Here is a 27,684-nt window from a genome sequence, read left to right as displayed (position 1 = left end):
CAGCTCTGATAAAACTTCTATTAGCACCAGGTAAGCAAGCGGTTGTTTGGCCGCACCTGCCTAATAAAATGCTGCCAAAGGAATTCAAGTTATATCTTGAATACCTTCTGGCTGCTGGAGACCACAGTCGCAGCTGAGCAAGGACAACTATGCTCTACAAGCCACTTCTTACCCCAGTTTTTCACTGTGTGCAAGAAAAATCCTGATAATCGATCCACCAGTGATATTTCTTCCCAGAACTCTACATTCAGACAAGGCTGCAAAGCAAGAACTGATGGTAGAGCTATGGGACATTTTGAATCGATGAAAGCTAATGGACTTGTTTTACGTGTTTCACTTAGGCTATGAACATTTTATATTCTTATTTTTTTCTAAACCTGAATAGATAAATTGGTTTTTAAATGCTGATTTTTTCATCTGAGACTGCTTTAAACCTTAAATTAAAGGACTTTATTACTCAAGGGCCCCTACACACCAGACAAAGACAAGTCTCTAAATCTACATGACAGCAGCCAGGGAACAATGAAAATAAAGTCTCTCTCTCCCTCACACAGAGCTCAGTTGTCAGAGTGAAATCCCATTTCCGTGCCAAAAAAGCCCACTGCAACATGAAGCAGTAAAATTTAAAAAGCGATTAAGTCAGTTCAATTGTTTATCTTTTTTGGATGGCCCTTACTTCTAATGGTGTTACAGTGATGACTGGCTGGTGTGTCACATCACACGCCTCCAGGGCAGGTTCAGGAAAACTTGACAGTGCCACGTCATTTGACTTTGTCGCTACAAAACTAATTCAGAGCAGTAGCGCTAAGCAAGTTATCACCGAGATGGAATCGAGTAAAAAGCAAAGGGGCTTTGAACACAAAGCGCTCATGGGAGCCTCTGTTATCTCTTTAAAGCAGGGAGCCATTCAAAAGTCAGTGGCCTTAAAATTTGGCCCTTTCCTCAGGATTATGAGATCCTATTAATCCTGACCTGCCTGGGACAGATTGCAACCAGAGCTGGAAGGCAAGCAGGTGCTTACATGCAGGGAAGATGATGTTTTTGAGAATAGCAAGCTAGTAAACTCGAGTTAGCTAACCCCAGTTCCTATATTCAAGTGTGCTCCCTTGCAAGGATCCCAGAAAAATGCAGGCTGTTCCCACCTAAACAATTAATCCATCTCACTGCCTGCTGTAAAGGGGCTTTTGAGAAGGAAGGTAGCTGTGGAGAATAAACCGTCTGAAGGAGTCATGTGCAGCTCATGGGCTGTAAATCAGGTGGCTCTGGCTCACATCACTCCTGAACATATTGGAGAAGATGTTACTGAAGTGAAGGTAAAGCTACATCATTTTACTCTTGTTGTTACACACAAGGAACAAACATCCACTCAGGCAGCAGGTCTCAGTTGGCAACTATCAATTCCTACAATGCATCAAACCCAGTGGCTTTCACCTGCCTGCTTTACACATATTTTACCACAGCGGAGATGGGTGTTATCTGAAATATTTACAGCCATGGCTGAATTTTCTTTCATCTGAATTGCTCAGATTTCCCATTTTAACTTGTCTATTGGAAAGCCCAAGGAGCATAAAAACCCCGAGAGCACTCAGCTCTGGATCTGATCTCGTTCATGTCTATAAGATCAATTTTAACCACTATTTACAAAAAAATAATGAAACAGAAGTGCTTCGTACCTACAGCTCCAACAAGACACATCACGAACAGGAGTCCCACACATAAGAATATATCCATATTCATCCGTCGCTCTACCTTGCTGCGCTTGTAACGGGGACCACTGTTATTTAGCATGGCCTTAGTTTCATGACCTTCAAAACAGAAATGAATATCAACATGTTTATGTAATATTTTGTAGTTTGGTTTGTTTTTTTTTTTTTTAAGTATTTCTCTCACAAAATGAGCAGGACACTCATAACATGTTAATTTGACTCTAGTTCCATTTAGTATGCTCACCTTCTCATTTGACTGAACAACAGCATATGTCAGAGAATAAATCTAGAGGTTTATAAAAGACCTCCATTACATTACAGATTTCAGCTGTGATATACATTTTACTTTCCCAAGGAGCAGATTCAGTAGGATCACAAGGTTTATATAAATATTCCTATGCCAACAAGGAAAAAGAACAATAATATTATTTTTTTGTATTTTACAAACAACTTGATTAGGTGCTATGCAGATTCCTGAAATCCACATATGAATAGTTCTCAGCAGTTCTTTAAAAGCCACTAGACACACTTCTTGTATTAACTTAAATAAAATCCAACATGTCAGACCCAGCTGCGAAAGACAGTAATGTTATTTAGTTTTTCACTATGTGGTTGTAAAGTGCTAACAAAACAGTAGGACAAGAAATAAAAAAAAAAAGCAAACGATCCTTAAAACTTACTGAATTAGTATTGAGATGGTATATTTGCAATGGGAAAATAGGGATGCTGTAAGAAGCCAAGAAGCAGAAATTGCTTTTGCTATTCTATTAATGTTATCTAAACTGCGCCTCCACAATTGGGATACCTGGATACCATCTGTTGCTATATTAAATGGTATCTTTTATATTTACTTCTACAGTCCTTTTCACTGAAAATACAGACCCTGCAGACTTGTATTTCATTTTCATTTGTATGTGCATGGTTTGTGTGAGAGGGATGGTTTTCCAAGCTACCTTTTGACTTTCTCCAGGGAAGTGATTTGGAAGTTAGGTACGATTCAATCATGCCTGCTGGATTTTTCCCAGGTTTACATCAAAGGTTATTAATTGAGGCCGAGAGCAAGAGAGAAAATTACTCTCCAGCCTTATGTTCAGGACATTCACCCAAGAGCTGGGACTCTTGTCTTCCTTTTCCAATGAACATGTAATTATTTACACAACCTGGAGCTACGTCAGTGGGACCAGCTTATACCACCAACGCTCCTTGCTTTCCAACTCATGCCTATGTACGTACCCACTCATTCCACAGAGTCGGGTATTCAGGGTACAACTTGCGAAGCAGGAGATGTATGTTCGCTCCCATTCAGGCAGAACTGAGAACAAAACCCAAGTCTTCCCATCGGTGAGCAAATGCTGTAACCACCGAGTTACACAGAAGAGGAGGGTACTGCTGCCTGCACTTCTCTTCCCCCAGCAGCTGTGTGAATCTTGTTCCTCACTTTTCTTTTATGTTGTCAGGCTTAACGGAATGTTTTGTGTTGAAACCAAAAAAGACAAAACCATTCAATCCTTCCCAGAAAAGCCTCAAGGAAATGTCAATGGATTTATTTCAGGAAGAAAAAGGGAAGAGATTTCTTTCCAAATATCAGCTCAATCATTCCCTTCCAGTTCAGACCAACAGGAAAAGGAGACATCTGTAATACAGAAATCACCTTGCAAGAAACAGAATATCAGAAATAAGAGGAATAAGCTACTTTGTTCTCCCCTAACCCTCACAGTTTCATATGCTGTGCAACACAGCTGCACCTACCACCCCACTAGTACCTCGTCTCTCTATTTGTGCAGGCTGATGGGCTTATCTAAAACTTCATTCTGATCCTTTATTATTTGAAAAGTGTGTAATTCTTGCTGCTGCCCCTATCACAATGAGAAAACTACACTGGCTGTTGCTCTGTAATGAGGTTGTTGTGCATTAGCGCTATTGCTTTGTGTAGAACCATTTGGGTAGCCATGAAAAGTATAACCATATTTGGGTCAGATGAGAACCGCACAGGCTGAACAATCCCATTAAGTGACGGCTCTACTCTTCACAAAGACTTCCATTAGAGAGTAGGGTTGAGAAGTAGAGTATTAAAAAGGGAGAATGTGCCATCTTATAATGTAACTGATCTTGACTGTTCAGAAAAGGTCACAGACCATGATTAAAAGCTAGAGCATAATCAATGTCAAAGAACCCTAGAAATAAAGCTGGTACTGTCACAAGTGAGTCTAATTTTAGAAGAAAATGAATAAACTTTTATTCTGACATTAACAATAAGATGTCAGTTGGAAATTGAATTGAAGACTTACTCAGATCAAAGACACCACATCTTGAAAATTACTTTAAAACTCCAACCTTTCCTACTAGCAGCTTAAGCAACGTTAACAGAGATCCATGTTAGGATCTGTGCTGGTGGTCAAAGGAACATACTGGGAATAGACTAGAGAAGAAAAATAGGCACCTTAACAGGAGAAGGGAAGAGAAGTTATTCCAATTCTATAGGGAACGATTCCTACAGAGGTTTTTATATAGTATTTACTTCCAAAAAAATAACTGATGGGTTTGGCTCTCTCTCTCCTCCTCTGTCTGGTAGGCACCATTTTTACATGTGGTGTTCAGAGAGATGGGCAATGAAAGACCCACAAAGCGAAGGTTACTTTGGAAACATATGAGACCTGTATAGTCATTTAAAGTCCACTTTCACATCAGTGAAATAAAATGGCCAATTATCAGGTAAAATAATCTGGATGGTGGAGATTAATCTAAACTAAATAACTCTTACAAAGATGATGACTTCTGTTTTCTCTTAGGTGGCTCAGCCTTGAATTCCCTGCTGCTGATTAGACATAAAACAGGTGACATGAGTCTACCGGAAAGATAAAAATAACCAACAATGGGATTAATTGTTGTATTTAAATTTACTTTTATTTAATCTACAAATAAAGAGGGTAGCTGATACTCTGTTTCTGGAGCAAAAGAGGGCACAGCTGGCAAAACCAATGTTAAATCATGCTCACTGAATAAAAGCAGTGGCAGCACTCCAAAAGTAAAAGATGCTGAAAAAAAGATGAGCTGACCCACCACTGAACCTGGCAGCGCTGCATTTGATCTGGGCACTGACACTGTCTTGCTTGGTTCATGTCTCTACTGCATGAAGCTCATGGTTGCACGGATGCGCTATGTCTATGTCAGCACAAACCTGTGCTGCTGCTGCCTCTTCTGTCACCTCCAGCTGCTGTTCTCACTGCCTCCTGTGTGCTGGCACGGGCACAGCTTGGCTTTGGGATGATTTTTTTTTTCTGGGCAGATCTTCAGCTCCATCAGTTTCTGCCCTGAGGAGCCAGTGAGACCTCCCTTAGGGCAGCCATGTAGATTTTATGCCAGATGGAATTAGTATTATAATCAGAGCTGCAGATCTGAGAGTTAAACTCACCTTAACAATTTTTACTTGTTTGGATATTTTTGCAAGGTATGACAACGATAGCAAGATATTTGACATACAGAAGGGTACCGTCATTTGCCAGAGACCCAGTGCAGGACTCTGGGCTTTGGAGATGGATGCGTAATACCTTTACTTCAAAAAGTTATGTAATTTTCCCATGCACAACCAGTTCTTAAAAGAAAATGTCAAATTGTGGTGCAATATTAGACTACACTTATTTACTTCTGGTTAATTACAGGGAAATTCTATGTTTAGCTAAATGGAAAATACATCTTACCTGCATATATAACAATTCCTACTGCAGCCTCAGTATTTCTGATCGTACATCCACGAAGCAAGAGGCTTTCAATGTTAAAACCAATCCGTTCATGATTTGGCTGCTCCCTAGAAGAAATAAAATAAAATGAAGTAGTGCCTTTTTCTGTTCTACTATATAGTATTAAACAAAATTTTTGTGGCCATGTCTCTTTCAAGTTGAAACCAAGGAACTGTGAAGGCCCTGTTTTGCTTTTATTTCACTCAGCTTCAATAAAGACTCCAGTAAAAAGCGTCAGAGAAGTCTAAGTATTTCTTTTAAAGACCACTTAAATGGTGTTTGTATCATGACGGCAATATGAAGCAAGTTTGGCTTTCACTTGGTGCCTTATCTGGCAGATTCGGTATCTCATAAATGAAGCCAAGATACATTATGTGACTTCAATCAGATGAAACCCTTTTAGAAAGCTGAGGAGGGTTTGCCTGCTGGTAGAGGTTCAGATGAACACATCTGCACCCTGCAAGAGCTTCTGTGCCTCTGTCAGCCCCCAAAGGGCTTCTCATCTTTGTGAAGCTCAGTTTGCTTGAAGAGTCTCTAGGGCTGAGGCTCTCTTCCTCACTCTCACGCTGGATGGAAAACTTTTCATCCTGGCTGAAGATGTCCTGTCACACACCAGATCCTTCTGCTAGCAGAACAGGCAGATGAAAACTTAATGAAAATTATAAGGTCAGTGCTCCATCAAGCAGACAATTTGTTACTTGTCTCTGAAAATGGAAGCATAACACTGCTTTTGCTCCCAGTTTTTGTTATATACTCTGGTAGGCTCCTCCTGAGATCTATGCCAAAGCTGAGATTTTTTACTTCAGTCACTCCATCCGGTTTTGTTGCATAAATATCAGCACACAAAAAGAATTTCTTCTAAAATATGTATCTTCTGCTACTTTGTATTTTATATTTGGCATTGCATTTACCAGTAAACTGCAGCATCACGTAAACGGAGGGCAAAGTTAGGTGCTATCTCAGGGCTAAGTACCGTCCTATGTCTGTGTGCAGCTGCACATGATTACATGACACCAAATAGACAAGTGAAAAGGTTTAGGCACCAACAACCTACAGCTGGCAGAATTGTAAAAAATAATGCCAGAAACCTGTTTTTCTGGGAATCTGTATTCAGTCTTGGTGTACTCATTTAATAGAAACCTTCTTGCATCCCCTTGAGCAGAATTTGCTGTGTTCAGGCATGTCAGATGGATGTCACTAAGTTTGCTCTTACCATTTTTAGCAGAGAGAATACTGCTACTGTTTTATAGCAAGGCAACAGAGCCTCAATAATTTATTAAGGGTTCTTGGAGAAAAATGTAACCCGTTCCAAGTAATTTGCGTTTACAAAATAGCTCGAATAACAGCAAACCAAAGACAGAAACTCCACTAAATGTTAATAAATAATTTTCACTGCCCATTATTTCATCTACCCCTGAAGCAGTGAGAGAAAGGCAACCAATTCCATATTCCACCAAGCAGGTGAGATAATAGGCATTTCCAAAAGAGATTTCTGTTACAGACTTTCAATAGAATCCTGGCTCCTAAAGGTGTGTATTTGTGTGTGTTTTCTTGTGACATATCACCTAGATTTCTATAATCTCAGTGCTCTTGTGCCATGTTACAGCAGGCTAATTGGAAGGATTGCTTCAATTTAGATTACACCCAATGGTCCTCAAAGCCAGCAACCACAGTCAGCAATCGATACAAACTTGACCTCTTTTTGCCTTTTAAGATATCACAGTAGAGGGGAAATGGCGTTGCTATTAGAGGCATCATTCTTACAGGGCATAAATCCTCAAGACCCGATTAAGCATGGTCAGTGCTAATGGGCGAGAACCCCCTGCTTATGTCAGAGGATCTGGCCATTTGCAGCTACTCCAGGTGCAACACTCTCACTGCGTTCTTGCAGAGACATTAAATCCTAGTTTAGCTACTAGTAAACTTAACAAATCTGGGGCATGGATGCGGATGCTGGCACATTCATACAGTTAAATTATTTGTATAATGTGGAGCATACATTGGGTCTGGGGCAGCAGGTATTTCAGACAGTTCTCTGGTGTGGTGTGGGAACCAGCATGGACCAACGACTGCTCTGAAGAGGGCTTTGGGAAACAGCTACCCTGGACTGGGGCACAAGAGAATTTTAGGACATGAACCATGCCATACAAATTTGCCTTATAGCCAGGGAATGGGCTTAAATCTGCTGAATTTGCTAGCATAGATTTCCCTGTTATGCCTGTGCCAGAATTATTTAATGAAGAAAGAATATAAGGAACAGAGGACGTGGCTTTTTCCACACGTACATAGGTTTACACTCAAAAAAAAAAAGCACTTTTTTATACTAGTCTAAAACATTGGTTCAGTAGGATTTTTCTTGCTTGCTTGCTTGCTTTTTCTATCTGTAAGAAGAAAATCACATTTGTTTGTCCTGGATACCTTTTCCCTGTGGCCGTAAGTATGAAGAAACTAAAGCCATGCAGCTGAATATCTTTAAACATTAGGAAGGATTTAGATTTAAAATCTAGCCTAGCCTAACCCTCAGGTCAAATGTAAAAGAGCTTATGTCTGAATTCTGAAAAGAGCTGAAACCTTGTGCAAACAGTTCATATGAAACAACCGCAAATTCAGTGTCAAGCCTTGGTCCTGCCTTGCCTCAAAGCACATATTCCAGTCCACATCTTATATTGACTTCTGAATCCAGGAATAGGTAACAGTGAGATCCATCAATTTCTGCAAAATACATTCCTTCCATCCAAGAGAAATATTAAAGTTCAGATACAAAATGCATTTATGGATAACAAATACTTACATGTACCCTTTGAATTTATTGAGATCATTGTTAGGCATTTCACAGATGATGGTGTTTTGGAAAAATTCGGGTTCAAACAAAGTATTCTGCAAGAGGAAACACACTGAGAATGAGCGTCCAATCCAATGAGTACTTGAAAAGATAAACAATAAGAGCAGCTAAATATAGGCCATAGGATAGTTGGGGTCTGGAGCACTTGCCCTACGAGGAGGAGCAGAGGCAGTTTGCTCATTCAGCCTGAAGCAAAGGTCTGGAGGGGCTGAGTAAAGATCTGAGATTTTTCCTCCCTTGGATTAACAACTGGTTAAATTAAATGAAGAAATGCTGGGTATTGGACAAGACATCACAGATGCCAATTAGTGAAAACATCTGTCTTCATTTAAAGTGAATGTAACAAATAGTTCAAATTATTTATGAAACAAAACTAGCCTTCAACCAAAAGCAAACTCAAATGAAAATAATTTCAGGATTTATCAGGAGTTTGAAACTTTTTTTTTTTTAATATATATAATATCTAAGTACAAGCAAGTAGAGAATCTGATCTAAAAAAAAAAACGAAATTGGAGCAAATATAAAAGCTTGATGACTATAACGGCATTTTGTGTACCTTCTGACCCATGTGGCTGAATGTTAATAGAATCTCTTTTGAGAGGTATCATTCACCTCCACTGAATCTTGTTCAAGACAGTAAACTCAACAGGAAAATCAGTACATATTTGGTTGCGCTGGAAATATTTGTACAACAGGAGATCAGGAAGATGCAAAAGTCACCTAGAGGATTCATTACTAATGAAGAAAGCTAATAGGTTTCTAGCAGGAAAGGGGTAAAGAAAAATGGTTCTTCTCTCAACATTTTTTCCTTTTGATGACAAGAGTTTTACTTTTGAAAATGAAATTGAAAATTTACTTTTGAAAATCCCCTTTTATCCCCTGGCATAAAAGGGAAAAAAAAAATAGTCTTCCTTAGTCTTTTACAGGTAGGCGAATTCAATATTCCTAAGCATATCCTAAACCAAAGAACAAACCCCGGTTCATATGTATTTCCTCCTTCCTTAGAGTCACACTTTATAGACACAATTAGATCTGAATAAGTTTTGTAAAGCACATAAATGACAGGACTAAACAAAGTTCAAAGAACAAGGAAGAAGTGAGCCCACTAAAACCTGTACGTATGATATTTAGCACACTGGGGTTTTTTTTTAGCCAATAGACTGTTTACACTAATACGTTAAAATAACAGGTGAATATAGTCGACTGTTTAAGCTCTGACCTTCCTGACCACTGGCTGTCACCACGGTCAGAACTGCATTCCAATCTGCCAAGGTAACAAGACTTTGTAAGTTTAAACACTTCCGGCCATACAGTTTATCTAAATAACAACTCAAAGTCTAAAGAAAATAACCTTGACTAGGCAGTCTGAAGCATAATTCAGCATGTGGGGATTTTGAAGACTTCCTCATGTTATAAATGACTGAGGCAAAAATTTGCATTTTGTATGATAGTAGAGGACTCTCTTTTCCTCTAAAAGCAAAAATACAGAACGTAGCGTGTAAACTATGGCTATGTGACACAAAGGCAGAATGTTTATTTTTTGTAGTGAAGTAGCCAGTTTATTGGGTTTCTTGCTAAATCTCTACATATTGAAAATTTTCAGTGTTTCTCAGGAGAAAAACCTCTCCCCAGTCATCATTGGAAAGCGCTGGCAACAGTACGCTTTATACTATGTCATCCACAACCCGAGAAAGCCCTTAATTGTGCTTGCAAAGTGATTTCCATTTGAACAAAGAGCAAGTAACGCTGGAGTACAGCACCTGACCACAACTGGCCATGGAAATGGAGTGCTTTTGTTTAATAAATGTGGTTGCTCGCTGGCAGCTGTGTCCCACCCACCAATAACCCCAAAAGATCTTCCTAATGGCACTGCTACTAATGGCTAAATAAATGGACATAATTCCTAGAATTACCTGCCATTTTTTTGGATTTACTGTCTGCTGGAGTGATGCCAATGGAACAAAATATTCCTCTTCACATGCTACAACTCCTTAAACTTGTTCTGTGTTATTTGAAAAACTTTCCTGCTCTGTTTGAAAAGATATTGAAAAATGTAACAAGAACAATTCTCCCTAAGTCATATTTTCTTGTTTTCTTCAGGTTTGTCAAACACAAGTCAAGAGAATATACTAGTAAAGTATTTTTAAAAAGGAAATGATACAGCCTATGGAAAAAGGTGACTTTAGGCATCCAAACTGAATCTCTGCTAACAATCAAAATGATGTTAATCATATAAGTTTTGTTTAACTTCACGCATTTTAATTTACATTGAGTTCCTATTGAAACGCTTATCATACTCCTGTAAAAGATTCCGCTATTTCATTACAATTTAGCGTGCCTTAGAGCATTTCCCAGTTGAACTGCCATACATCCACCTGCCCAGCAAACAAGCAATGGTATGTCAGCTCCAACAGAGAAGCAAATCCATCAGGAAGCCCGTGGCCGCTTTGGAAGAGGCACCACGAGCTGATTTCCAATTTCCAGGCACAAATAATTCACTCAGTATTTTTTTTGCTTTGGTGTCGGATGTGCTGTGTGTCGTGACACCCTGTGGTGCAGGGATGGTGAATACACACGAAAGATTTGCTGCTGTCCCAAATGGTGGTGCCACGTGTTGCTGCTTCAGCATCTGTTGATGCAGTTTTCTGCAAACAACTACTGTCTGAACTAATCTTCCTTTATATACAGCCATCCCTGGGCCAGAATAACAAAAATATTTTGGGATAAACTGCTGCTTTCCATACAGGGCATAAGCTTGGACAGCAAAATGCTTTCATAGCTCTAACAGGGCAACCAGCCCGTCAGAAGCAATTCATGGCTGGAGCTGGTGTGCTGACGGGCACAGGCCAACCCCGCGCTGCACGGGCTGCGTTTTCAGCAGGCTTACCTGGCTGGAGAACCCCATCACCACTTGTCGTTGTTTAAGGTTGGTCTCTCCATCGAGGTTGGCAGTTTCCAAGTGACAGACCCCGTTCTGATCAGAGGAGTACAGCAGGAGGATATCGGCTGGGATGGTCTCGTTGCACTGCAGCTGCACAAAATCCCCCACTCGGACGTCTTTCCAGCATTTCTCAACATAAGCATGTTCTTCCCTGTGACATTAAAAACACGTCATGTGTGAATAGCAACATCAGGAAGTCAGGCCTCCTGGTCAGTGAGGCTTCAAAAAAATAAAATAGGGGGGTGGTGACACATTGCTGTATTTTTTTTTTTTTTTTGAAAGACAGCACAGCAAGCTAGTAATTAATGATTTAGGCACTTCCATAGTATCACGTCCCCATATATCACGTTCAAATAAAATCTTCACATGGAATAAAAAGAAACTACAACAAAAGTTCTTTTTCATTCTAGTATTAGCCCTATAATCTCCACAGCAAAAGACATAAAGTTGTTCAGACTAACAGAGGTGTTTTAAAGTATCTTATTCAACAAATACAGACAAATTACCAAAAAAAAATCATTGCTTTGAACTATGTGACTATTTCTCAGGTAATTTCCAAAAACGACATACAGATCCTGAAAGAAATAAACTGCTACCTCAGCTACGCTTGTTTCAGGTCTCTCCAGTTTGCAACTCTCAAAAGGTAATTACAAATCCTGAGCTTAGCCCACAGGAACAACTTCAAGACGCAGAACAGCAGCCAAATGACCTCTTAATATTGAGCAAAAAGATGCAACTGGAGTCCAAGTGTAATGGAAAAGTTAAGATAAGAAATAAAAAGCTTCTAAATTAAAAAAAATAAAAAAAGGAAAAACAGCCTTGGAGTTCAAGGAAAAGAAATGACTATTTCATCAACAAACTGTTGCTCAATGTTTCAGGAAATAGCAAACTTTTTGACGTTGCCTTTTCAATAATTGATCCTTCAACTGCTCTTAATCATCTAAGCAAACAGAAAATCGCACACTAAGCTTTAAAATTAGTTAATGGGAAAACTACACATGCAACAATGGCCCAGTTCCTCTAACTCTTTGAGAGGAAATTATTTTTTCAATATGAATAATTGAACCATCTTATGTCTTGTTCTGCAAAAAGGAAAATGCTCTTGATACGTTAGCAGACGGACAGTAAAAGGCTTCTTGTTATGACTCAGAGTCTCATTTTTCCTTAAGTTTTTAATCATCCTCATCTATCGCCTGAAGAACATGGTCTTTCAATGAAGCGTTTGTATCATGAGCAGGGGAGCAGTGACAGAGTAGATGAAGTGTTTTGCCACAGCTTCAAGCACAGGTCCAAGCACTGCTTGAGAGTCGGGCCAAAGGCTGCTCCCCGCTAACCTGCCCGCCGGGAAAGGGGCGCCAGCCGTGGCGCTGCCAGGCAAACCCTTCCGCGTGGCTGCTGCCCTCATCGGTAAAGCAACATGAAATAACAGCTTCCTGCAAAGGTTATGCACACCGTTCATTTCTGTGCATTTCCCAGTGGTATCCACTCTTTCTGTTCAAAAAAAGAACACCCAAAGCTGAACTATTTAAATCCCTTTAGTGCTAGATGTCAGGTGCTTACTAAATAATGGTATTGTAGCAATAACTTTTCCTTCTTACATTACTTTTTCTTTCCTGAATTTTTCATTTTTCTTTCTTGTTTTGTCTGACTCTACTTACCTGCGTGTCCTTTTTTTTTTTTTGCTCAACAACAGACAAAAAAGACCACACCAAAGAACCAAAGAACAGAGGTTTGTTGTAAGTTAGTTTGATGTTGCTGTGCATTTAAAAAAAAATAATCCAGATCAATTTCTATTTGAAAATTATTTAAGCAGGTGCATGTTGAGTATTTATTGCTCTACAAAGTAGATACTAATGTTAATATTGCAAAACAACTATGTAACTATGAATCCTTCCCATGTCAAATGCTTTCTGGGTAGAACTTCTTAGTTTGTTTAAAAAACATAAAAATGAGAGTACAGAAGCAGTTTAGAGCAAGCAGATGGCTTTTCCTGCTATCCTAAGACATTTGGATGCTGTGTATCGTTTACATATAATGTTTGCTATGACTTCTGCAGGGCAATCCTCCTCTCTGTATGTCAACTCTCGCACAATTCTGAAGTTTATGGAACGCAGTTCTGATTTTTTCTGCTCACAGAATGCTATAGAAGGGCCTTGCCCAGCTGGCTGTCTTCCACATCAGCCTTAAGAAACCAGGTTAGCAAAAATAATCCACAGAAATCATAGATTTCTAACATTTTTGCAATAATTCCCTATGAAACATACATTACACATAAAGCTTCAGGTTCTGCCCATTCACTAATTATAGAGCAGACGGTGAGTCAGAAAAGCCAAATGATCTCTTTCTGATCAGAGGAAAAGCCTTATTTCGCACAGGGACTAGAGTTCAGGAATTGCTAGAATCCCAAACCTGAGTTCAGATGAACAGACTGTTCCTCTCTCCCCACGAGCACTGAATTTGTTAAAGAAATGGATTTTCTTTTCCTAAAAGAACTATTCAGCTGGAGCTGTAAGATTAACAATTTCCTACCACGCAAAGGTTTTCTACAACTTTGTAGAGAATTACCAGTGGACGAAAGGAAGAAAAGTACTTCACGAGGAACCTGGCACACCCCACCGCAGCACTGGCCCAGTTGCCTAGCAAGATTTTTCAAATGAAGCAGCTTCCTTTTAGCAATTGCTGTAACTGGGAACGCTGCCCATTTTCTGTTCAGTGATTAAAGTTCATAGCACAAGCTCCGGTTGCTAAATAAACAGAGGAGCTTCATAAATCTGAGATGGTCTGACGAGAAACATACGAAAAGGGCAAATGCATTTATCCAATAAAATAAACAAGATGTGGTGATTTTCAATAGATGGAAAGCTGGAAATCTGATTCTTATAGCATGTGGCATCAGGGCTGTGGCACATCAAAGACATGATCTAAGATAAAAGTTTCTCAGTACCTTCTCTCCTTTACCAGCCAATTTATCAACAGCGCACTTAAAAAGTGTTCCCTTGCTGTCCTGGGATAATGGGTACCATGATAATGCCCATCAGAGGATAATGCAGAAAAAAAAGAAGCAGTTAGCCTTGAACAGTCGAAGTGAAGTCCGCCAGAATTTGCTATTGGATTCATCATATCTGACAAGAAGGCCTGAACTAAATAGACTTCATGAAGTCATTTCTGGGAAGACAGGATCATAAAAAAATCCTGCTGCGGTTGGAGACTGTGGGCGAACATGAATAAATTATTGACTTTGTGTCAACAATTTCATTTCATATTCTTGGATTCAATAAAGATAAATCTCAAACAAAAACTGGGTCAAAATGGATGGTGAATGGGAGCAAATAAAAATTATTGTTCTGCTCCCCAGAGAAGATTAGGGTTTTATTTTTCACGTGCACGCCACAGCACACCTATGAGTCCTAGACTGTCTTAGAGAAAGACCTTCAGAAATCTTTATCACCTAGAAGTATTGCGTGAACCAATTAGTTCAGTGAGTCTTATTCCCTTGAATTAACTGCAAGCTCCATCTCAGGATCCTTTGCAGCATGAAGTGAAGACATCGTTTGCTCTAACTTTCACCCCCTAAATTGCCACTAGGTTATAGCACTTAGAGAAAAATATCAGTGTCACAAATACACAAAACCAAATGTTGGTACTTTATAATATGTAAATTCTCTAGAATGTAACATTTGAAAACGACCCCCCTCAAGCACAACCTACTTTATAAAAAATGCTCACGTTCTGAGATTCCAGTTCTACACAGACAACAGGCAGAATCACACAGCTGCTTACCCTTTACGGGCTGTTTTTGCAAATAGAAATCCCACAACTTTTTGTGCTATCAAAGATTACACCAGCATTTACATGGAAAAACGTCACAAAATGTTTTCAAAGACCACTTTGGCGATGACTTCACGTTTATGAGCTACTGCCATGAAGCTGAAAAACTGACTAGGAGCAGATTTAGGACTTGAGGAAGGCACTAGACTGGAAAGGAACTGATTCTGAAACCTGTCCGTAGGTCGGAGCACAGCACAACTTGGCCGATAGTATTCCTGAGCTAAAGAGATTATCCGAGCACGAGAAGGTACTGCATTGTCCGTGACACTTCATCACTGGCTTCTGCCACGTTACCATTACAGTAGCTGGGGAGGTTGTTCTTGTGTCGTGGACATCAGCCCGGCGGCTTCAGTGAATGATGCCATTAAGCAGTGGCTGGTCCTATAACAAGCCCTCATTAGCAAGCAGCAATAGCCTTTCCCCACAGCCCTAAACCCACTCTCATCATTTGAATACTACTTTAAGACAGCTATAAGCATCTTTTTAAGATAAAGGGAGTGAAAATTTTCTGTAGTCTAATAACGCACATCTTTACCATTTTGGCATGCCAAATTCCTTAATGCTAGTTACAGATCCTATCTTTTTATGTGCTAAAACTGTTCATAGCATCCTAACAAGGAAGTTATACTCCCAATGACAAAAGAAGCTCATATTCAACTTCTGTAATCAATTCAGGTTTATGTGAACTTTAAGTAAGTATCAGAACTATTATAAATGTATTATATGTCCATATGTCACCTTTTTTAATCTCTGTCTTGATTGTATAATGACCTGTACCAAATGAAGAAATAAAATACAAGTAAAAAGTATTTTGAGAACACATTTCCTTAGACTTTGCTAGGTTCATTTCATAAGTTTGTAAGTTTTGTAAGTTATGGATTATTGTATTCATGAAAATGTAATTATTTTTTTATTAATACTCCCTTGAACAAAATGCTATTGCTATGTGTGTGCCTGGCACCAGCTGGAACGAACAGGTAACTCCAAGGTCACTTCCTAAATGACTGCAAATCAGTCTGTATTCATTTCTGTATTAAAAACTGTATTAGTTTCTAAAGGACTCCCATTAATTTACCGAATTTCTGGAAGCCACAGCTTAGATCAGCGTTTTTGCTACAGTCATCTCCTTACATGACCATACAGCTCTTGAGGTCACACAGTAGAGACCTGCTTCTCTCCACATTTCAATGGTGTTTTAAAAATTCAGACAGACAGGATGAAACTTAATGCCATGACGTCATGACTCTGCAGGTCTCCAAGTCAAAACCATAGGTTCTCATTTATCTGCCCTTTGTCTTTAGTCATTAGCTTCTGCTGCTCTCCGCTAAACCATTCCACCTTTTCTGTGAAGCAGCTTTAAATGCCTTGGCAGGTAATAGATCTCGACCAAAGCTCTGATAAAGCAATACGCAAACCAGTGGTAACATTGGCAATGTATTTATGGATTTTCTTCCACAAAGACCAAGGATCCTCACTGAAGCAATACGCACTGACTGATGAGAACTGCTAGCTCGCTGCTCTTTGACTTTCAAGTGCTGCTGCCTGGACCAGCTGAGTGTCGAAAACTTGATATTTTTCTTTTGCATTTAGTCATGTATGCACGTCACATATTTCTTCACCACACAATCGGCATGCTCACCATAAGATGAATGCACATTTTAAATTTTTCTTCATAATTTTGGTACCACTGGTTTCAAGCAGTTGCACAGTGACACAACAGACCTGAGCGTACTGTTGGTTTAGGCCGTTTTCCCAGCTCACTGGAATTTTGAAGAACGCCTTGGCTGGCGCAAACAGAAGACACCGTTAGCGCCTTCAGTAAGACCCACTGTTAATTCAGGTATCCAGAGTTAAACTAGGTACAAGAATTCCACAGTACCTGAAGTACATACAAACGTTACAGGGATGGCAGAGCAGATGATGCCCACAGCCAGTGATAGTCCCACACAGGGAACAATACAGCCATGTTTGACATTAAGCAAGGGAGAGGCATTGGGTCTTTCCTGAGGGATACTGAGTTGCAATAATTTTATAGCACATACTAATCCTGCAGTCATTGTAACTTATTCACATTGCTGCTTTTATAAGAAATAATTCATGTTTCAATTGATCAAAGTTCATGCTTTGCAGCTGTTATAGGAATGCACCTTCAGCCATGCAAGAGCTGGAGATCTTCAGGAGATCTTCAGTCTCCAGTTGATGAAATTCATACATTCAGAGAAGGCACCACTGAGTTGTAGAAGCCTTGATATTGCTATACTCAAGAAAATTGATTGCAATTTTGCCTGAGGAAATGTGGTGGGACTTCAGAAGGACCACAGGCTTTAGACTCTCTTTTTTTGGTGCATGAAATGAACCCACAGAAGCCTCCAGCAGGCTCTTTGTTTTTGAAGTTATGCTTTATAAAGCAGAAAGAAAAGGCTCCTTAACAAGTGAAAACTCAGTGCTGCTGAACAAGACTTTAAAAGAAACCATTGCCAACAAAATTTTTGCTTACTGTGCCCTTGACAGGATGGTATTTTTATCTCATCCTGCTTTCTACTCTGCAAACTTTCAGGTTCACCCTGGGTTGAATGAGCTGCATATGATGTTTCCTGGGTCTACAGAAAAGCTGTCTTTTTTTTTTTCCCACCCCTGAGATTTGAGAGTAGGTCAGTTCCTGTTTTCAAGCATGCTCCCTTCCCTTCTTTGCTATCTTCCAGATGCTACAGACCTCTGTTGGTCATTGCATCCCTGGCCAGATCCAGTTGCTCTCACAGACATGGGGAACATCCAGGGGAGGTGCAAGTTCTCCTCCGTTCAGAAGGTCCAGCTGATCAGAGCATATGAAGGAGGTTGAAACAGAAAGGTAGCCTTCATCTATGCAGCTTCCCTAATTTTAAGAAAATATATATTCGGTAACGTGTAGGCAGGCAGATCTCCATTGCTGTCATAGAGATAAATTACAAAACTTTAATTGACTGAAATATTTTAATTCTCTTTCAAACCAGTGAGCCTAGCTTAAGCCAATTCCAGCTTTTCAGCTGTTGGCAGTTTTGACTTTGTGCAACACAGAGATGAGTTCTTTGTTTTTTCCTTATTTGCACATCACTGCTCTAGGACTAACCCAGAGTTAGAGCTGATGCAGAAATCTCTAATTGTTCTAAAACCTTACACTGAGCAGGTGAAGAGTCACAGCTAAGGCCAGCCTGAATTTTTTGTATCACAGACACCAGCGGACCTACAGAGGAAGAGGAGATTGATGCTTGCAGGAACTACTTTAAAATCAAGGGGCCTAAAAGCATCACAGAGGAACTTTCTATTGCCAGAGCAATCAGGCTGTCTCATTTAAGGAGCCTGTTGACTGACTTAGTTATCTGGCAGCTCCACAGGATGATTCAAAGCATATAAACTAGGCTTCTCTGAGTCACTGTCTCAGATATCCGAATTTAGGAGCTTAAAATTAAGCAATGTGAATAGCTGAAATAATGTTAATGTCTTTATGGCTGCTCCTGTCTGATACATGTGCATTCAATCAAGTGCGCTGCTGTGCCATCTTGGACAGTGCACAGTCATTGTCTGTTGAAACACTGCGAAAAAATTAGGTTAAATCTTCCAGAAGCGTGAAATTGATGTAAAAACCTGTCTGGATGCTATAGAGTATTTACAGACCATTATAGCTTAATCCTAGGAGTATATCAGATCCAGTCCATACATTAATTACATATCAAGTAGTTCCTTGAATGTTATAGGTTTTCAAGAGAATAGCTTTTAGCAGCTGTTGGGTTGACGTTCACTTACAGGTTTGTATACGACATTCAGTGCCGGCCCCTGTTGTTAGTAAGTTAATGACAAACTGAAGAGAGTTCAGAGAAAAGTAACCACAGTAGGTCTGGAGGGACTGACTGACAAAAAAGATGAAAAGAGTGATCTATATACAGATCTTTACTAAAAGGCGCCTGGGCGTATAAAAATGAACATGATAAAAATCACACATATTTGAAGATTATAATTAATCTTGTCCCTTCTCTGGACACATTCCAGCACGTCCATATCTCCCTTGTAGTAGTGGCTCCAGAATTGGACACAGTACTCCAGGTGGGGTCAAAACTTACAATTCCAAAAGTTTTGGCTCAGAAATTAAAATCTCCACAGTCTAAGTTATTGCATCTCCCCAAGACAATTTAATGCCTATTAATTGCTTCCTATTTTTTTAATTAAACATTCTTTAAATACACTACTTGAAGTGTCTTTTCCTTTATTTGAGTAACAGACTGGATTTCCCATTCCAGCTGATCTCTGTGAAAAGAAAATTAGAAGTAATGTGTTTACAGGGTAGCCTACTTAAATTCAATTTCCTTTGCTCTGTGTTGAAAGAAGGCAAGTTACTGCATTTCCCCCAGTCTTCAAGGAGGTTTCGGAGAACATTCAGCATTTGGAGATTGTGCTGCCTTCGTATTGCTTTTGGAACAGTAACCAGAATTCTTGTTATTGAAATCTGAAATAAAGGCAATATACTCTCCAAGATTAACTCTTAAGACCTAAGTAATCTTACCTTTTAGGATGGAAGATCAGTTGCTCTATTAAAAAGTATTTTTTGATGCCACATGATTAACAAAAGTTGCAGTGTCTTAAAAAAGACTTTCACCTATGTTAAAAAATTATCTACAGCAGATGATTCATTAGGAAGAAAATTAGAAGACGTGCTCTTCCATGACTTTGCAGCAAGCAAGAAGAACAAGAAATATCAGCTTCCCAAAGCACTATAGAAGCCTGATTAAAATATTCATGACATAATAAGCTGTAGCTGCTGATCTGATGGCAATTGTAATTACCCGTGATTTTTCCAGACAGGATGAATACTATAGTCTGAAGCCCTCCTCATTTTCCTTTCCCTTACATCATCGTTTTGGGACATAAAACTTTGGTGAAAGACAAGATTCTAGACAAGATTTATTCATAGATCAAAGTATTTTTTATGGGATGGGACAACCAATTTTAAGACAGGCCCATGTCAAGTTTCTGCATAAGAAAGTACTCATGGCTATAACTTGAATCTGGATCTGTACGTGTGTTATAATTCCATTATGGACATTTTTCTCTTATACAAAAAAAGTTTTACTGTATTTCCAACTTCCCGTGTTCCCATGGTAAAAGGGTTTCAGAAATAAATTAACATGGTTGCTTTATGCAAAGAGGAAATAAATAAGATTCCTATGCAGATCCATTCATTAGTACCTACTGCACCACCTGCTCTCTTTCATATGGGTTTTAACAAGTGTTAACAAATAATCCATTGCCTCATGGATTAATACAACATTGAAAAGATTAAAAAATTCAATCAGATTGCAATCTCAAAGGTGGGCAGAAGAGGCAATTTGGCCACCCTACCCAAAGAGCTACAATTATTGACAGTCTTCATGGTAAAAAAGAGAAGAAATCTTAAATGAACGGTATTTAGACACTTGTAAAATCTCTGCTTTTTCAGACAAGTTGGCAAGGAGAGCAGCACGGTTTTGTTTCTGACAAGTCATTATCTATATGTGGGGATAAGTTTAGCCCCCAAACAAGCAAATCCATTGTTTTGTTGTTTGACCAGCAGCTTATAAAAATAAAAATCTGACAAACACATGCAAGAGAAACAAACAGAAATGACAGCACCATGTGATAAAAGCCAGAGTTCTGCAAGATCTTGCTTATGAAAGAGTACATGATATACAGCACTGTTGATTAATTTGAGGGATGACAAGCAACATTCACAGAGAAGGAAAGTTTCGGTCTTCTGACTCCCAGATGCAATATTTTAACAGGGAGAAGTCATTTTCTACCTTGCTGAGAACAGTTTTGGTACAATAAAACATAATTTTCAAACTTCTGAAAGTTCTAAAATCAAGAGATCAAGAAATATTTTGAAGAAGTGAGCACAGACACATGTAGTTAATTCATTTAGAAATGACTGAACAGAGGCATATATTACTATCTCCCATTTTTAAACTGCATTTTTATGGTTTTATTTTACATAGAGGCTAGTAAAAGAAATGCAACTGAAAGCTAGTCTACAGCGTACAGTATAAAATTAAATGTAGTTCAAAGGAGTACGTTTTTAAGATGTTTCTTGGCAGCTAAGAATGCAAATAGGTCCCATGACAGATCTTGTTTTGTGCTACCTTATATTTACAGAATTATGACCTCTTGAAAACTCCTTAGAAATCCAGGTGTTCAGTAGCTATTTAAGCACCTGTTTTCAGTGCACCCCACGTTTAAGAGGCCAATGGCCACCTCAATAGCATGAAACTCAAACTTGCCTTCCTAATTTGAAAATGAGGTTTAAAACAAAAAAAGAAATTTCTTTCCCTGTATCAAAACAAATGCCAGGTGTTATGCAGTCACTATGAATTTTACATTTTACTTAATCACCATGAATTTCCAGGAGTTATTTTTTTTTTTTTTAAACAAAAAGCCTCACCGTTGATAAAAGATCTCAAGCCAACTTTTTTTGTAATAAAACTTACCTGCTGTAAATGTAGCATCCCATATGATTGATTTCTTTGTCTAGTTTATACCGCCGAAAGTCCTCCCAAGCATCTTTAATGGCTGTAATGGCCATTATAACACAAATTGGGATCACAGAAACTTCTGGTTGGAAAGCATTCACCACTGGCACAAAATTCAGCATTACAATGACCACAAAATAAATATTGGCAAAGCGGTGAAACTGCTCATAGATATTTTTAGGGAGGAAAGTCAAGATGGTATATTTTGTTGTCTTAATTTTATTGGAGTCATAGTATCTGTTTGGATTTTCCTTCCACTTCTTACTTCCAAAGGGCAAATTAGAGATGATCACTCGTTTATTTTCATTTTTCTTCTTTCTTTTCTTTACTTTTCCTCTCTTTTCCAGCTCTTCATTTTGGATTTCAGTGTCTGGAGCACCACATCGGCAGCAGGATTCCTTGAAAAAATGTTGTTTCCATATCATTCTAGAGAAGCAGCCTGGAACAATTTTCCTTGACATCTTGTTTTTCTCTCAAAACGTAGCCTCAAGTTGAGAACCGACAAAGTTAGAAGAGTTCAATAATCTGGATAAACTCCCAAGTGGTAGAGAGAAGAGTCAAGATGTCGGAAGCCCAGGGCAGACTTCTCCTTTGACTCCAGCCTCCACCTGCCGAGGGACAGGTATCATCCTGACTCAGCTGCACCGGGTCCTAGAGCCTGCTGGGAAGGCTGCACCTCACTTACGGCAAAAGCATCCTGAATGTTTTGTTATTCCTGTTAGCATATGCCTGGAGGCCCCGTTCAGAGCATTTCCCTGGCATTGACTGTCTGTTCGCATGAAGTGTCTGTTTTAGCACAGAGCAGTGACAAAGCCAAGAACATACCCACACCCCTCACGGTTCACTCCATGAGTTTCGGAATCACTTTATAAGCCTGGGAGTTGCCAGGAAGTTCAAAGGTAATGGGCAGAGCTCTGCGTCCCAGAAGTCAACAGAAATCTGCTACAAGCCTCAGTACAGACAGTATTTCTCTCTTTTATGTCCTCTATCTACTATTTGTTTTCATGACCATAAGATGGACTATTAAACAAACAACCAACTCCCATCCCCCCCCAAACCAAGCAAACCTACGACTTGGTAGTTGTGAAGAATGATACATAGACATAGGCAGTTGAAGGGCAGTTTTACCTAGATTGCCCCTCAGCCTGATCCTTCTCCTCTGATAGACCTCCCGCTGCTGGAAAGCCAAAGCGTCCCTCTCTCACCCAGTAACCCCTTCCAGCTTCTCATTTCTTCTTCCTCATTGGTCCTTGTGCTTCTGACACGTAAGTATATGGCACAGATGAGGGCTAATTTCCAAGAGAGCTAATGAGATGTGTACAAAATACAGTAATTTTTTTTTCTATGGCTTAGGCTTAAGGAGAGGTGAGAAAAGGAGGAAATCCAAACATTTAAACTTCTTTTAAATGAAAACTCCTGTCTATTGCATTATGTAGTGACAAGCTAAGTAGTCTCAAGTCAAGTTAGTACTTGGACCAGAAACTCTGATGAAATCGAAATGTTGCAATAAGAATTGCACTTTAAAATATTTCTTCCTTCTGAGTCAGTAGTGAGCAAACATTGCAGCTTACTGCGGGTGCTGTACCATCTCCAAAGCGAAACCGTGCTGTATTGATCACTTGTGTCTACTGGAAGTCGTATAAATTTTTTTTTCCGCTTCTGGTTATGCTTCGCCTTGAATGTAGTTGATTATTAATTTTTGTATTAATAGTTTCAGCATGAGGTGTCCAAAAGACATTGCTCCAATTTGTTAAACAGCCTCAGAAATCATTTCCAGACTTGGATACGTTTCATTTTTCCTCCAGATCCTTCTACTACCTGGAGAGGATGTTGTGTGTGTTGGCAAACTAGTTTAGAAACTTGGAATGAAAACTTGTATATCAGCACACACTGCTGTGGCATGAAACAAAACTTCAGTGATATTAGGATCACTTAAGCAAGACAAATGAGGCATTTTTAAAGGCAGAATAAAACTCTCTTATAACAGGTTTCCAAACTTAATGTACTCCAAAGGTTCAGTGAGGGAATTACTGTAAAATCAGATGAGCAGTTTCCACCACTCCAAATGCAAGGAAAAATAATTGGTTTAGTTTACTTACTTGTCATATACCCTGGTTTTAGACAAGTTTATCGTCTTATCAAATTGGTATTTTCTGTAGTCTTCAATAGCATCCTTAATCATACTGGCAAGGAGAACCACAATCAGAGGCAGCATGGTAATCTCTCTGTGGAAGACTTCCACTTGTGGGAACCAGTTCAGAACCACCAGAAAGAAGAAATAAAGATTACCCAGCCTGCAAAGGTATAAAAGAAATTAAAAGTAGTCAGAAACTAGAATGTGTCCTTTTCTTAATGAACATCCCCCTTTTTGTGTCAAAGGAACATTAATAATTTCACACCTCTACCCTCTTCCTCGTTTCACTGAATGAATTAAACAGTTACTTAACTGAGATGCTATTTTTTTTCTTTAGAAGAGCCTGTGAGATATATTTTCATAATATTATAGCTACCTCCCCTTTTCTGTATATTACAAATGCTTTTTATCTCTAGGAGCTAGAACGTCTTTAATGAGCTCCCAGTGCCTCAGCCTTGAAAATAAGCACAAAATCAAACAAAAGCCAAAAAACCCTTAAAAACCCAAACCAATGTAACAGAATGGGTGTAAAACCCCACTTGTTCAGAATTATGGAAATGTCCCCATGAGGAATCCTTGCAGGTTTCCACATGTGGAAGGTCAAATTGCGCATGTGTAAATCTAATATACGGAATGAAAATTTCAAAGCTAGAGATAGATATGCAACTTTTATTTATCTTTATCATAATGATATTTCCCTGAGCATCTCATTGACGTGATTCATTATGCTGGGGGAGTACATAATTTCAAATCTTCACTTGGAAAGAAACCCAACCTAGCACTTGCCATCTTGGATATAAAACACTGTATGCATATACAAGTATACTGTTTATAAGTCAGTATTCAAAGTCACTTGCAAGCCATAAAAAATGTACTAAAATTAACCTATGAGCCTCTGAGATCTACGGAATTTCATAGGTATCTCAACACAACCAATGAGTATCTTTTTCTGTTCTTAAAAATTAGAGGTTTATTCAACACAGAAACAGAGGGATTTTTAAATAAAAACTTGCCGTTTTTACATGGAAAATTCATCCAGCATTCAGACAAGAAAGCTGGCCAGCAGTTTAAGCACACGTAGGGATTACTTGCTTTAAACCTCCATTTCCCCTCCAAGTGACATTTGGTTACAAATAATCATCACCTAAATTTTAGTAACATGCCAACTACAAAAGCAGCCCTTCTCCATCACCCTCAGATGTCACAGTTTCAGAGAGAGTTCTTTTTTTACCTGTGAAACTGCTCAAAAAGAAATTGGGGCAAAAAAGTGAACCACGTGTATTTTGTGGTCTGTATCCTGTTTGCAGAATAAAACATAGAAGCTTGTTTCCAGTTGTTCCACTGTCTCCCATTGCTGGGAAACACAATCCTCCATTTGTTTAAGTTGAGTTTTGGTTTGTCTCCGAGAGGAAACTGCAGTGGTGTCGATTCTGACAGAGCATGGGAGGGACTTTCAGCTCCTAGTCGCTGCCAACGGTACAGAGCAGAGTCCACAGACAAAGCCATTCACAGCAGGGATGTCAGGCTGAAAGACAAGTGCATGACAAGGACTGAAAACCAATTCCATTCTGTTAGAAAATGCACTTCGTGTCTTGCTATCAGAGGCTTAAAGCAGCAAACAATACTCCTGCTCAGTGCGTTACATGTTCAGTCCTCGAGCTCAGAACTTTCTGCAGAGAATACATAGAACAAAAGGTGTAGCAAAATCTTCAATATGGAAAAATCTATTTCTATCTCTGGGGAAAAAATATTTCAAATCTATTTTCTGTGTGGTATAACAGCAAACTAACATAGATAAAGCCAGTTTATCAGAGATGAACAATCTCTTTTCCATCACAAATTCTCTATCATTTTCCTCGGTCATAAACTGCCACCAAATCTATTCAGGCGCTTTTCTTTAAATGTCTGACTTTGTTACAATACTTTTTCTATTCACGCTTATTTACAAAGGGACCAGTTCAGGTGTTGAATCTTAATAGCTCGGATAATAACGAACTGCAGCATCAGCTTAATCTCATTTACACTCGTGTAACAGTTTTCCAGAGTCTCCATAGAAATCTGATTTGAATGGAAAATGCCAGTCAGCACTAAAACAATGGATGTTTTATTGGTTGCAAAGATAAAGGAATTAAGTCTCCCAATACTAATCCTATTATCATTGAACTCTTGTCTTCTGACTTGTTCACCCATCCACAACTGCAATTGCCATCCAACGTGCAGGATGCTCGGGCTCCGGCAGCGCAGGTGTATATGCTGTTACACTCAGTGCAAACACAGTAAAATCTCAATCCAACAGCTGGAGTTTGAGGACCGCAAGCTGCCTTGCAATGACGAGGCACTAAATGTGAAAAAGCAAACAGAAAAAAAAAGGCACTGGCCTTGTACAACCTCAAGGTTCCACTAAAACAACCATGTGAACTGAAGCCACTGCACTTAGACTGTGGGAAATACAGAGAGAAAAAATAATTTAAACTCTGACAATGGTAATTTAGATTAATTCACTGAAGAATTGGTTTATACTTTATTTAATAGCAGCTGTATTTGAAACAGATTGAGAATATCTGTATGTGTTTGTACAAGTCTAAATAAACACATTTCAAATATATCAAACCTTTGAAATTATTTATGCCTTCATTACCAGTGATTCTTTTGTTTCTCTCTGCTTTTCAGCTTCCTTTTTCCAAAAAGTCTACTTTCAACTGTGTGCAATATGTGACTTCCCTTGCTCAAAAAAACTTTAATTCAGAGTTCAGGTCGCTCGGCAGCGCCTGGGGATCCTCTACTGTGTTGAGCATGAATGGCTAATTTGTGCCTATCAGAAACTTGGAAATACTAGCTTGGCTGATACAAACTTAAATCCCGAACCTAATGAATCTAGACTTAACGTCACATTCCACTGACAGGGAACGTTGAAAGTATGAATTGCTGGGAACATGCAAGGGAAGATAAATATCACAAGCAGCAAGTGAAAGGAGTTTTTAACAGAACTTGCTGTTAATTGTGTTGTGCTTCACAGACTGGAATTCCAGCATTTATCCCTTGATTTTAGATGCCTTCACTGTGTTTGCAATAACTATGTTCACCCATTGAAAGATGAGCCGCTGCAGGGTAAAGCAGCTGCCATTGTGATAACGGGTTCATGTATACTTAAAAAAATGATGTCCAGATCTCGCTGAGTGTCAAGAGAAGCAGCATGCCCACAGGATCCCAGGCCACAGATGAACTGTAGGCAACACGTAGTAAGTCCATGATGGCCTGCATGGAGAGGGACAGCGATTTGATGAAGGTGTGCTGAACCTAAATCTGAGCATCAGACTCTCCTTCACTCTGCTTTTGGGCTGTGTTCCTGGATGGACCTTTGGCACCCATGGGAGCTTTGTGCTGATAGGCAGGAGAAGAAAATTAAGGCTTCACTAGTGAGAACCTTGAGACAAGACACCAACAAGCAGCTGCCTCTTAGTACGATATAGTGGCATTGAGTTTATTCTGTTTTACTATGTGTGAACAGCTAGGAAAAAAAGACACCTAGGCAAAACAAGAAGTATGAAGTACTGGCCTGGAGAACTGAAGGAAAGTCTTCTATATCTTCCAAGCTATAACAGCCAACGGTTTTGGACAACTTGGATCTCAGGAGCCTTTTCTCCACAAGATACCAGATTAAATTACTAACACGAGAGAGGACTGGAAACACAGCAGACTTGACAACAGATTTCCTTGTGTCTGGATTTTAGCGCACTTGGTGCTTTTTACTGAGGAAAATCAATCATTTGAATGTGTTACATTAACATACACAACCTAAAGCTCTGAATGACTTCATGCAGAACCAAATAAATTTGTAGTTTAATCCATAGACAGGATCTCTTGCAATCCGTGTTAACTACTCTGCCAATGCCCAAATGAGTGAGAACTTTGACTGAAACCAAAATGATACTCAACCTAAACTATCTTAGAGCCAGCACTTCC

General features: G+C 39.2%; 1 protein-coding gene across 3 annotated transcripts in view; it reads right to left on the bottom strand.

Moving 5' to 3' along the window:
* The window catches only part of ATP10B (ATPase phospholipid transporting 10B (putative)), a 54,677-nt gene extending 29,447 nt beyond the window's left edge, over positions 1–25,230 (bottom strand). Inside the window, exons 1-6 of one of the 3 annotated variants that reach the window (XM_074603601.1) lie at positions 24,953–25,230; positions 23,687–23,881; positions 11,173–11,377; positions 8,235–8,320; positions 5,405–5,511; positions 1,674–1,805 (exon numbers count right to left, since the gene is read on the bottom strand). In XM_074603601.1, coding sequence (XP_074459702.1) covers positions 1,674–1,805; positions 5,405–5,511; positions 8,235–8,320; positions 11,173–11,377; positions 23,687–23,881; positions 24,953–25,227 — 1,000 coding nt within the window. In that variant the 5' untranslated portion in view covers positions 25,228–25,230. Of the gene's footprint in view, positions 1–1,673; positions 1,806–5,404; positions 5,512–8,234; positions 8,321–11,172; positions 11,378–21,545; positions 22,049–23,686; positions 23,882–24,952 lie in introns of those variants that run through there. The other 2 variants (XM_074603600.1, XM_074603599.1) reach the window with 2 other exon arrangements.
* Positions 25,231–27,684: the final 2,454 nt, after the last annotated feature.

The sequence above is a fragment of the Larus michahellis genome, chromosome 11, assembly GCF_964199755.1.
Source record: "Larus michahellis chromosome 11, bLarMic1.1, whole genome shotgun sequence".
Lineage (NCBI taxonomy): Eukaryota > Metazoa > Chordata > Aves > Charadriiformes > Laridae > Larus > Larus michahellis.
Note: the sequence above shows the minus strand (reverse complement) of the source record. Positions and strands in the feature narration are given on the sequence as shown.